Source organism: Sorex fumeus, unplaced genomic scaffold, assembly GCF_029834395.1.
Source record: "Sorex fumeus unplaced genomic scaffold, SorFum_2.1 ptg000018l, whole genome shotgun sequence".
NCBI lineage: Eukaryota > Metazoa > Chordata > Mammalia > Eulipotyphla > Soricidae > Sorex > Sorex fumeus.
In genome coordinates, this window is record NW_026606075.1 from 24,725,946 (window position 1) to 24,738,536 (window position 12,591).

A 12,591-nucleotide genomic window follows, 5' to 3' on the forward strand; every position below is an offset into this window, starting at 1 on the left:
ATAATGCACAGAAGGAAAAGGAGAGAGAGAAAGGAGAAAAGTCCCTGCCATAGGGGCAGACTGGGGGTAGGAGGTGGGGTGTTGAGGGATGGTGGGAGGGAAATGGGGGACATTGATGGTGGGAAATGTACACTGATGGAGGGATGGGTGTTGGATCATCATATGACTGAAACCAATCATGAACAGTTTTATAATAGTCTATCTCACAAATATTCAATTAACATTTTTTTTTAAAAAGGAGTTCATGCCCACTTCAGTCAGCTTAATCAGTAGCTGAATAAATAGCAGGACTCCTACATTTAAAAAGAAAAAAGGGGGAGGGGGATAACGGTCTCAGTAAAGTTCTTTCTTCTACACATCCAAAATCTTGGAACACAAAAACAAACAACACCCCCCAACCCCCCATCACAAATATTTTATTTTTTTTTCATTGTTTTGTTTTTTTGAGCAACATCCAGTGGTGTTCAGGGCTTACTCCTGGCTTTGCACTCAACGATCACTCATGGCAAATGCAGATTTGACCTTATGTGGTATCCGGGATCAAAATGGTTCGCCATGTACAAGGCAAGCACACTACCCATTATACTATCACTCTGACCCCAGACAAAGTGTTTGAAAGCAGAAGTTAGAGTTGATAGCATTGCCCTGAAATTCTCTGGATTAGAGACAGATAATGAATTTTGGTGCTCAGGGGGTTACTCCTGGTTCTGTGCTCATGAATTACTTCTGGCAAACTTGAAGAACAATATGGTGTGCCAGGGATCAAAGCTGGGTTGGCTGCATGCAAGGAAATCACACTACCTGCTATTATCTCTCTAGCCCCTATGAAAATATATTTTAAATACAAAAGCAATCCTCCAAATAGCTAACTCAGTCCTTAGGGAAAAAGAAGATGAGAGATACCACTTTCCCCAATTTCAAACTGTACTACAAAGCAGTAATAATTAAAACAGCATGATATTAGAATAAAGACCCTCAGATCAATGGATAGAGTTGAATATCCTGAGACAGACCCTCAGATATATGATCAGTTAATCTCTGATAAAGAAGCAAAAAGTATGAAGTGGAGCAAGGAAAGCTTCTTCAACAAATAGTGCTTTAATGCTCAGTGACATTGAAAAAATCAACTCAGACCTCTTTCTAATGGTCAAGTACAAAGGTCAAGTCAAAATGGATTAAGACCTTGATGTATCTGAACCCATAAAGTATACAGAGGAAAACGTAGGCAGAAGTCTCCGTAACATTGAAGCTAAAGGCATCTCTAAGGATGAAACACCACTGACAAAGCAAGTGAGAGCAAAGATTAACAAATGGGAGTACATTAAACTTAGAAGCTTCTGCACCACAAAGGAAACAGTGATCAGGATACAAAAACAGCCCACAAAATGGGAAAAATAATTTTCTCAATACCCATCTGATAAAGGGGTTAATATAAAAAACATATTAATGTTAATGTTAATATCCAAAAACTTTAGAAGAAAATAAATCCAATCCCATCAAAAAATCGGAAGAAGCGAATAGAAACTTCCTCAAGAAGAAAAACAAATGGCCAAAAGGCACATATAAAAATACTCTGTAACTACTAATCAGGGGGATGCAAATTAAAACAACGAGAGATCATCTCACCCACAGAGACTGGCACACATCAAGAAGAACAAGAACAACCAGTGCTGCTGATGCAGGGAGAAAAGGACTCATTCACTGCTGGTGGGAATGTCTTCTAGTCCAGCCTTTTTTGCAAAATAAGGACATTCCTTGGGAGACTTAACACCCAAGGAGAGTAGAGATAAGGACCAGGATTGCTCCATGACTTGGAAGTCATCCTCACATGTTGGGGGAAAAGGCAGCCCAGTTAGAGAAGGGACCACCAAGTAAAGGGTGCTTGCAGGGCCTGCTTGGGATGGGAGATGCATACTGAAAGCAGACTACAGACCAAAGATGATGGCCACTTAATACCTGCATTGCAAACCACAACATCCTAAAGGAGTGAGAGTAAAAGGGATTGTGCCTGCCACAGATATGGTGGGTGGTGGTGGTGGTAGGAGGGATACTGGAACAGTGGTGATGCATGGGCACTGGTGGAGGGATGAGTACTCGATCATTGTATGACTGAAAGGTAAGCACAAAAGTTTGTAAGTCTGTAACTGTACCTCACAGTGATTCAATAAAAAATATTTTTCTTTAAATTTTTACTAGTGAGACACCATGAGGTACAGTTATAGACTTACTTATTTTGTGCTTGGGTTTCAATTATACAATGATCAAATACCCATCCCTCCACCAGTACCCATTTCCCACCACCACGGATCCCAGTATCCCTCCCATCCCCCATCTCCCCATCCCACCCTGCCTCTATGGCAGGGCATTCCACTCTGTTCTTTCTCTCCTTCAATAAATTTTTTTTTTTAAATTAAAAAGGGAAAAAAAAAAAAAGGACATTCCTCAAAAAACTAGAAACTTAATTTCCATCGGACCCATCAATACTGCTCCTGGGAATAGAGTCTAGGGACCCAAAACACAACTCAGGAAAGTCATCAGCACTCCTGTGTTCATTGCAGCACTGTTCACCAAATAGCCAGAATTTGAAACAATCCAAGTGGGGAGTGGGGAGCACTGTTAGGGCAGAGAACAGACCACGATGACAATGACAGCTGGGAATGATCACTCTGGACAAGAACTGAGTGCTGAAAGTAGATAAAGAGAAAACCTTTTGGTACCTTTATTGCAAACCATAATGCTCAGAAAGGGGGAGTGGATGGGAGGGGAAAGAGATAGAGAGAGAGAGAGAGAGAGAGAGAGAGAGAGAGAGAGAGAGAGAGAGAGAGAGAGAGAGAGTGTTTGCCATAGAGGCAGGCTGGGGAAGGAAACTGGGGACATTCGCTGGTGGCAGGAAATGTACACTGGTGAAGAGATGGGTGTTAGAACTTTGTATGACTAAGTCAAGCATAACAACTTTATAACAATAAAAAATAAAAACAAAAGCAAATGCTCCTATGGCCCTAAAATCTTTGGCTTTTGAAAAAGCTCTGAAATGAACGAAGTATTCTGGAGTGATACTCTCTGTAACAATTCAAGGCCTTCATGTGATGATTAGCCTTTACTTTCTACCAGAAGTAGCACTGTAGACTACTTCTGTTGGCACCAGTAACATCTCACAACAAATAGTGAGACTTTGTTGTTATTGTTTTTGGCATGTCGAATAAGTCATGGGTAGCTCGTCAGGCTTTGCCCTGCAGGTGAGATACTCTCGGTAGCTTGCTGGGCTGAGAGGGGTGGAGGAATCGAACCCGGGTTGGCCACATGCAAGGCAAACACCCTACCCGCTGTGCTATTGCTCCAGCCCATGGCCCAAAACAACAAAAATTCAGCTCCCCAGTCTTCTGGTTCACATCTGTCTCTTATCATCAACAGATGACCCCTGTTTTGATTCACCTGACCCTGCCTCAACACCCCGCCCCGCTTACTCCATCAATGATCCCTACAATCACACTCTTGCTATTGGGAGCCCAGCCCAATACCAACAATTGTTACTATGTCAGGACTTACCATGCCCTGGACACTGCTCAGTTCTACAGTCCCACAAAGACTGCTGGACGTAAGTTTGCATAAATGTTGAAAGCTCCTTGAGTTATCTATCATTTGAACCCAGGTCACTCACTCTTCAGCCTATTATACGCTTAACCATTTCCACTGAGATGAAAAGAATAAAAACTTAAACTCTGCTTATTCCAATCTGCCAAAAGCAAAATAAAAGCGAGGAAGACTGCTCCCGTGGTAGAGCACAGGTGCAGAACGCGCAAAACCCCCGGTTCAGTCTCTAGCACCACAAGTGCCCCATCCTCCAGGCCCTTGCTCAAGCACCGCCTGCCTGAGCACTGACCTGCATGAGCACGTCACCATCAAGCCCACATTGCTCAGGAATGGCCTCAATCCCCTGAGCACCTCTTTTTTTTTTTTAAATTTTCTTTCATGAATTTTATTTATTTTTTTTAATTTTTTTAAATTTTTTTATTATTAGTGAAACACCATGAGGTACAGTTGTAGATTTACAAATCTTTGTGCTTGGATCTCGGTCATACCACGATCAAATACCCATCCCTCCACCAGTGCCCATTTTCCACCACCAGGATAATATCCCTCCCTCCCATCCCCCCATCCCCCCCTGCCACTGTGGCAGGGCATTCCCTTTTGTTCTCTCTCTCCTTTTGGGTGTTGTGATCAGCAAAAGAGGCATTGAGTGGCGAACATGTTCAGTTCAGTCTACTTTCAACCTGCATCTCCCCTCCTGGGAGGATCCTCCAAACACCCTCCATTTGGTGTTCCCTTTTCTATCTGAATTGTCCTTTCCCCTAGAATACCCGGCTGGCCTCTAAGCTATGGAGTAATTCTCCTGGTGTTGATCTCAGCTATTCTTGGGTATTAATCTCATATTTTGTTATTTTATATCCTCCAGATGAATGCAATCTTTCTATCCCTCTCTTTCTGACTCATTTCGCTTAGCATGATACTTTCCATATTGTACCACTTGTATGTAAAGTTCACGACTTCATCTTTTCTAACAGCTACATAGTACTCCATTGTGTAGATGTACCAAAGTTTCTTTAACCAGTCATCTGTTCTTGGGCACTCAGGTCTCTTCCAGTTTCTGGCTACTGTAAAGAGTGCTGCAATGAACAAACAAGTGCAGATGTCACTTCGGCTACACATTTTTGCCTCTCTGGGATATATTCCCAGGAGTGGTATCGCTGGGTCAAATGGGAGCTGAGCACCTCTTTTAAGCTTCAGTTTTGTAAATCATAAAATGCCAGCAGGAATAAGTAAGACAGTATAAGCAAATGCATGTTTCAATGCCTGACATGCTGCAAATATGTGTTTAACCTCCCCTCCCAACACAGTCCCTTCTATACCAAGCAATCCTGTGACAGGGACTGAAGACACAGCAGTGAATATGAGAAAGTCCCTGTCTTTGAGATCTGCACAGTAACTGAGGGTGCTCAATAAACTGTTCACGGGTGCATCAGTCCCCCAGTTTTGCCGCCTCCTCTCTGCCTCTCTTCAGTTAGTACATCTGCTACATCTCATGAAGGCGTTTCCCTGTTTGAAACCCTTCAAGGGATTCCTCATTGCCAAAGAGGTAAAACCAAATTGAACAGTGTGAAAATGGGTGTATGTGACTCAGCTTCTCTCCCTAACCTCCTCCCACATTCTCTTAGCAGTGAAACCCTTTCTTCCTGTGAAATCTATTTCATAACTTGAATTGTAAATCAGACAGGGTAAACAGGTAACACGAGGGGCTGAAGAGAGAAAACAGGGGTTAAGACACTTGCCTGACATGTAGTCAAGCTGACCCTGGTTCTACCCCCAACAAAGCATATGGTCCCTGAGCTGATCAGCTCAGGCTGATCCCTGAGCACAGAGCTGGGAGCAATCCCTGAGTACCACCGGGCATAGCCCAGATCACTCTCTCCTCAAAGTGGATTGTATATGAGAACCTCTTAACATTGCCACAGTGAGACACTGATGCCACAACCCCACACCCACACCACACACGGCTGCACTGAAGTCAATGCCACTACTCCTGTCAAAACTCAGAAAACCAAACTTGAAATTAGTGTTTTTCTAACTGGAAGACATAACTCATGAGTGGATCACTAAATCACTTTAGTGGTTGGAACCATTCATTTGGAAAACAAAAATGAAAGTTCATTACATGAACTAATGACTAAGAACTGGTATATAAAATCTGCTAGGTATGCAAACACAGACAAGCATGGAACTGTGTTACAAACTGTGTTTCTTATCTTGGATTATGATTTGAAAGTCATTGCTAAAGATCCTCAGTCATGCTCAGTTCTTCCCGTATCTCCTCAGTCATGGCAAACTTCATCTAGATCAAGCTATTTGTAGTTCCCCAAGCCCACCTTGCTCTTCTCTTCGTGCCTCTAAGTTTCAGGTATAGTGCATGGCAATAGGAAGGTACTCATGAGAAAAACCAAGGTCCAGGCCACATGCCACTCAGAATCCAGAGAGAACAATCACACTGTAACAAAATAAGTAGTCTAAATGAAAGAAATAAGGATCGTCAAGGAAAGTTATCAAAGCAATTAGTCTAGGGAGACAAGGAAGGCATTCTTAAAGAATTAGCAGAGATCTAGGGTAAGGCTAAGGACAGAGAAAGAGTATTCCATGCATAATGGCATCTAAGTATTCTGAGATGAGACAGGCCTTGGCAGCCTGAGGAACCAGAAATAGGCGAGCATGCTGGAGCCCAGAGAGCAAGCAAGCATGAGTGACACAAAACAGAAAAGCTGGCAGTGACTAGGTCAGTAGGGGGCTGCTTATATACTAGTATTTTGTTTTCAGTTCTGTTTTCCTTTCAGCTTTTTTTTATTTGGGGGTGGGGTGGATCCCACCGAGCTGTGGTTAAGGCTTACTTTTTCCTGGCCTTATGCTCAAGGATCATTCCTGGCAGTGCTCAAATGGACCTTATGTGGTGTCAGGGATGAAATTGGGACCAGCCACACACCAGGCAAGTGCCTTCACCCCTGTACTATCTCTCCAGTCAGGGTTTTGTTTTGTGTGCTCAGAGGATTTACATAAATGAAGAAAAGAAGTTCTGAAGACAGTGCCTGCAGCATGGAGTCTGGAGACACCAGCTAACCTCCTGGGAGTCCAGATGAGTGATGAGGACTAACACAACAGAGTTATGGGCACAGGGAGAGAAGGTGATGGAGGAAAAATGGAGGTCGCCTCCTAGGTTTCTGGTTTCCATCATGGTCAGACTGGTGCAGCCACCTAACAGAGCAAACTAGAGACCTGGTTTGGAGAAGACTACTGGTCACTCACACATGCACACGCTGTGGACCTAGGGTGGGCCCCAGAGGCCTCTTCACTTTCTGGGGGTGTATTCATAAATGTGTGTGAATTCCTATTCATAAAGTGTCTACTGCAAACAACACGATTGTACTTGTCTTAAAGTTCAAATATGCAAATAACAAAAAGTGTAAATTTGCTTACTCCCTGATAATTAATAACTCCATATGTACCTGAAAAGTATTTTGTTTTGTGGAACTTGAGTCTGGAGTCTGGAGTTGGGGGAGCTGGAGCGATAGCACAGTGGGTAGGGCATTTGCCTTGCACGCGGCCGGCCCGGCCAACCCGGGTTCAATTCCTCTGCCCCTCTAGGAGAGCCTGGCAAGCTACCGAGAGTATCACGCCCGCATGGCAAAGCCTGGCAAGCTACCCGTAACGTATTCAGTATGCCAAAAACAGTAACAGCAAGTCTCACGATGGAGACGTTACTGGGCCCGCTCAAGCAAATCGATGAGCAATGGGAGGGCAGTGCTACAGGGCAGTGGCAGAGCTTTGTTTGGGGGAGTGCTCAAGGGCCACACCCTGATCTATGCTTATGTTTGGGGATCGCTCCTGATAGTTCTCAGGGAACCATACAGTTCCAGGAATCAAACTTAAGAGCTCCTAAATGCACTCAACATTTTTTATGAATGGATTTATACATATACAGGCTTCTATGTAAGATCAACAATGTAGTCAAGATTATCACCAGGGCATAGATGTTGTCATTCATCTGAATAACCACAAAACACTACACTGTAGAACTGCATCACAAATGAACCAGCTTCCCAGGCCCCCCGATGGGTAGCTGCTATCTAGTTGGCAGTTATTTCCCATTCAGTCTCCACTGTCCACCTTCTAAAAGCCCTGCTCAGTGAACTTACATTTTGTTTGAGCATTAGGTCCCCGATGAGTGGTTCATGGTTGGTTTAGCAACTGAGACTATTCTATCACCCACCTTTTCAACTTCTCTTGCAATTTTGGGCACTCGTGCAATCAGGTTCCAAAGAATGGTCTTGTGTCTACTGTGAGAGCATCTGGGCAAGCTTCGTTTTCCTGATAAGAGAACACTGGGGCTGTACAGTGAGTACAGAGCTAAGGTACCTGCCTTGCAAGCGAACAGCCCAGGCTCAATCACTGGCACCACATAGTCCCCTGAGCACTGCCAGAAGAGATGCCCAGCACAGAGTACTGTCGGGTGGTGCCCAAATTCCCCCTCCCTCCCAAAAGAGTGGACATGACTATAGCTCATCTTCCAAAAGCCATTTTCTTTGGCGGGGGGGGGGGGGGGGGGGGGGGCACACCCAGCAATGCTCAGGGGTCACTCCTGGCTCTCTGCTCAGGAATCACTCCTGGTGGTGCATGGGGGATCATATGGGATGCCAGAAACTGAACCGAGGTTGGCTGTGTACAAGGCAAACGCCCTCCCCGCTGTGCTATTGCTCTGGCCCCACCAAAAGTCATTTTGTAACTACCAGGTCTAATCTAACACTCACAGGAGTTGGGATATAGCTTGGTGGTTCAGGGCATGCCCTGGTTGTATGAGATCCTGGCTTTGATCCCCAGCACCATCAACAATAGAATGAAACAGAAAGTCTAGATTTGACACACAGGCAATACACATAGATATTGCATCACTTAAAAAATCTAAATATATTTCAACTTAAAATGTTTTTATTTATTTATTTATTGGCCATACCTGGCAGTGCTCAGGGTTCACATTTCTGGTGGTGCTCAGCATACCATGTGTTGCTGGGTGTTAAACTGGGGTCCGCTACAAGCAAGACAGGTGCCTTAACCCCTGTACTTTCTCTTTGGCCTCCACATATTTCAACTTTAAAGTCTGGAAAAATAAAATGAAATGTTTCGGATCAAAGATGCAGAGTAGAGATGTACGTGCTACCCTAGAAAAATAAGTGCACTTGAAACAAGATGATGGGGGAACATACTCTTGTTCCTGGCAACACCTTCAGGTGTTTGGTCTAGAAATACTTCTGGGTAGGACAAGTACATCTCTCTGTTCTCTAATTTGATAGACCACCTTTGAACACAATCTCAGATACTTCTTGCTTCCCCTTACCTCAGATTTAATCTTTTGTCTGCTCCTTGAAAACGTGCCATGTTAGTAAATAATGAAATTATCTGTTACAGGAAAGTTGGCAAGTGTTTGATTTGGGTAAGCTAAATAAGTTCACAACTAGAATAAAAATGAAATATCAAAACTAAAAGCTAGTCAGGAACAGAAAAAATAGTCCTCTCTTTTATCAAAACAATTTTATGCTCACTATAGAAAACCTGATCTTCTTAATATTGGTGTTTTCTTTTCAGTTTTTCCAGTTTCTAATGTTCTACAAAGTACTTTTCTCAATACTGAGCAACTTATAGATCCAGTCAAAATATACATATAAAGTTACTGTCAATTTATAGAATGTGAATGAACTACAAATTAAAATATTAGACACAAAACAATTTTATGTATTATCCAAATTGTACATAATTCACATCTACACTTCTAAACAAATAGAAGCTTACATCTGTTCTACTTGTACAGCTTACAAAGTGCTTTTATATACATTTTATCATTATTTATTTGACAGACATGTGAGATACTTATTTCACAGATGGAAATAGACCCAGAAATTATTCAGTGCCATAACCACTACAAAGTGTAGCCCTGAGACTTTAGATCTGAAAATTTTTTCATAATGCAAAGTATCACATATATTTCTATTTTTATCACCATTTTCAAGTTTCCATTTTCTTAACAAAACAATGAAAAAAGTTCTTCTCAAACTAGTAATAAAAACAGGAAATATTATATAGAGACAGCTGCATACTAATCCAATGAGTGAGATCTGCCAGAAGCAGTCTGATTTGGGGTCAAATAATTGCTGCATGCAACGGGCACCGATATTAGAACTGCATTTATAAGAATAATTCTGTTCTTCTATTTTATAGAAAATGACAGGACACTCAGATTTCCTCCAAGTCAAATTTGCAGGTGGCAGGGTGGACAGAGAGGGAAACCCCATTGTCGAGAAAATTGTTGAGATTTGGAGCTACAGGGCCTTTAATTATCCTAGATTAGAGCTACAGAAACTTGACAGCCTGTTAGGTAAAAAATGTCATTTTAATTTTGGGGACTTCTAGGGTCACACCCAGCAGCAGTCAGGGATACTCCTAGCTCTGCGCTCAGACCACAGAGTGCTGGGGATCAAACCCCAGTCTCCTGCATGCAATGCATGAGCACAGTCCATTGAGCGTCCTCTTTCCCAGATGTCTTTTCAGTAATAAATTAATTTTTCTTCTCCCACCCACTTTTCTAAGTATTCTCTTTAAACCAGAAGTTCCAATGTAACCTTTCTTAATTATCTTCCCTACTTTATAAATTTAAAAAAATTTTCCTTTCCTTTCTAAATCTTGAAGACATTTCTTTATAGAGATGGGGAAGTGACAACTTATAGTTAATGGAAGAAAAGGATCATTTCAGCATTAATTTCCCAGTAAAAAGTCTGAGAGAAAAGTTGAACGAAAAAGAATACTGATATTAGCCAAGCAGTGACACCTGTCCTCAGGAAACTGCACTGCAGTCTCCAGCACTCTGAGGCCAGTTTCCGTGACTGCTCTGCCCAAATGTCAAGAGGAAAATTCCGATTGTAGAGTTCAAGGCAGACCATTACATTTGAATCACTGGCTCAATGAATCACACTTTTTGATGCTACAATACTTTTATTGCATTTGAGAACACTTTCAATAAATATTTTTAATTTGAGGTCTTGGCCAGGTAATTCTTTTGCACTAGAAATCAGATTTCTCTGGCACAACTCCATTGCCAGCAATGGGATTTATCAAAACTACAAACTGCACAGCACATTGACTAGTTTAATGCTGTGCTCAACTGTTCATACCTAAATATTTCAGCTATGAAATAAACCAAATGTAAATGCTTAATATACAGTACAAACCAACAAGATTCTTCACAGAAGAAAACAATGAAAGACTAATTTTCTACAACATGTCACCTGCTCATTAGTTCTTTAATAATATTACTTAGGGTTGTTCCAAGGATCAAAAAATTTATGGACCACTACCCAGGTTTTCTCAACTTTTTAAAAATCTAGGTTCTAAAGGGCATAAACAAAGATGCTTATAGTTAAATTGTTTTTATAAACTTTGTGTGTGCGCACATATAATAATAATGAATACATGAAGACAAGGACAAATGTACATTTAAGTCATTAGTAGTTACATGAATTTTGCTTATATGGATAGTTGCATATACGGATATTATAAATGACAAGATAATAAGGTCTGAGTTCATCTGTGCCCTGTGAACTTCTGACCACCCTCAACTTCACCTGATTTGCAGTCACTATTCATCAACTTTAAAAAATGGTTTTAAAAGCTGCAAACCTTACTTTCTTACACATTTTTGAATCAAAAGGCATGAGCTGTGACACGGTTCCCTCGTGCCACTCTTCTGGAGAGAAAACTTCTGCATAAAATAAGAGTTTCCAAGCTCCTTTTTTAAAAAAAAGCATGACTTTGTTCAATGATTGACTTTCACTCTACAGTCCCCTTTACCCAAGGCAAGGTCCCCGGTGCATCTTTTTGAGGTTTTGTTTCTGGGAAGTTTTCAGCAAAACGCTCCCGTGCCTTTTCCCAGTTCTTTTTGCTCTTGTTCTGGAAAAGGTGAACATCTTCAATTGAGGACGGGTTTCCAGTCCCCAAGCCTGCATGTGTTCGTCGAAGCTGAAGTTGAATCTGTAAACCAAAAGTTAAGCGCAAAACTTACTGCAGAATCTAAACACACTGAAATCTGATGTATTAAGTTTGCTAAACAATTCTTTGCAGAGCTGGAGCTGAAACAATAGCACAGTGAATAGAGTTTGCCTTACAGGAAGCTGACCCAGGTTTGATCCCTGGCATCCCAGGTGGTCCCCTGAGCCCTTCCAGGAGTGATTCCTGAGTACAGAGCCAGGAATAAACTCCCTGAGCACTGCCGGGTGTGGCCCAAAAATCAAAAAGAAAAAAGAAAGAAAAGGAAGATTGATGCAAATAAAAAGTCTAGACATGCATTTAAAAATATACAGAAATAAATACAGCCATTACAAATGAAACAACAACAGATTTTTCTGCAGTCCCTTGACCGACAGTAAGAACATGTGATATTCTGTCTTTCTACTCTAAGCAGAAGGAAAACAGCTGATTTATTGAAACTTACCAGCCTACCCTCACATAAGTGAAACACTGAATCATAGATAATACCTTTTGTTTTCTCAGTAGAAGTTCAGGACTCCTCATTATTTTAAGAACCAGTTAGAGCAGCCAGAGAGATAGTAGAGCAGGCAAAGCCTGGCCCGGTTCAATCCCCAGTACCACACACATACGGTCCCGAGCCTTGCCAGGAGTGATTGATCCCTGAGCACAGAGAAAGGAGTAAGCCCTGAGCAAATATAAGTGTGGTCCAAAAACAAAAACAAACAAAAAGAACCAATCAGAACTACCAATTACTGAATACCTAATATCTGTCAGATCTCACACTAAAGGCTTTATCTTCATGATATCCATGAAAAATAGTTCATATGATGTGCTCAGGGATCACTCCTGGCAAGGCTCAGGGGACCATATATGTGTGGTACTGGGGATTGAACCAGGCCACCCACACCCCCACCTTTTATTTCTTTAGATGCCAAAATACCAAGAAAGTTCTTGGGGTCTGGAAAGATAGTACAGGGC

General features: G+C 42.0%; 1 protein-coding gene across 1 annotated transcript in view; it reads right to left on the reverse strand.

Moving 5' to 3' along the window:
• Window positions 1-9,304: 9,304 nt before the first annotated feature.
• Window positions 9,305-12,591, reverse strand: part of AGGF1 (angiogenic factor with G-patch and FHA domains 1) — a 35,328-nt gene continuing 32,041 nt past the window's right edge. Inside the window, exon 14 of the mRNA XM_056112484.1 lies at window positions 9,305-11,616. Within this exon, the coding sequence (XP_055968459.1) occupies window positions 11,416-11,616 (201 nt within the window). The 3' untranslated portion in view covers window positions 9,305-11,415. The remainder of the gene's footprint in view (window positions 11,617-12,591) is intronic.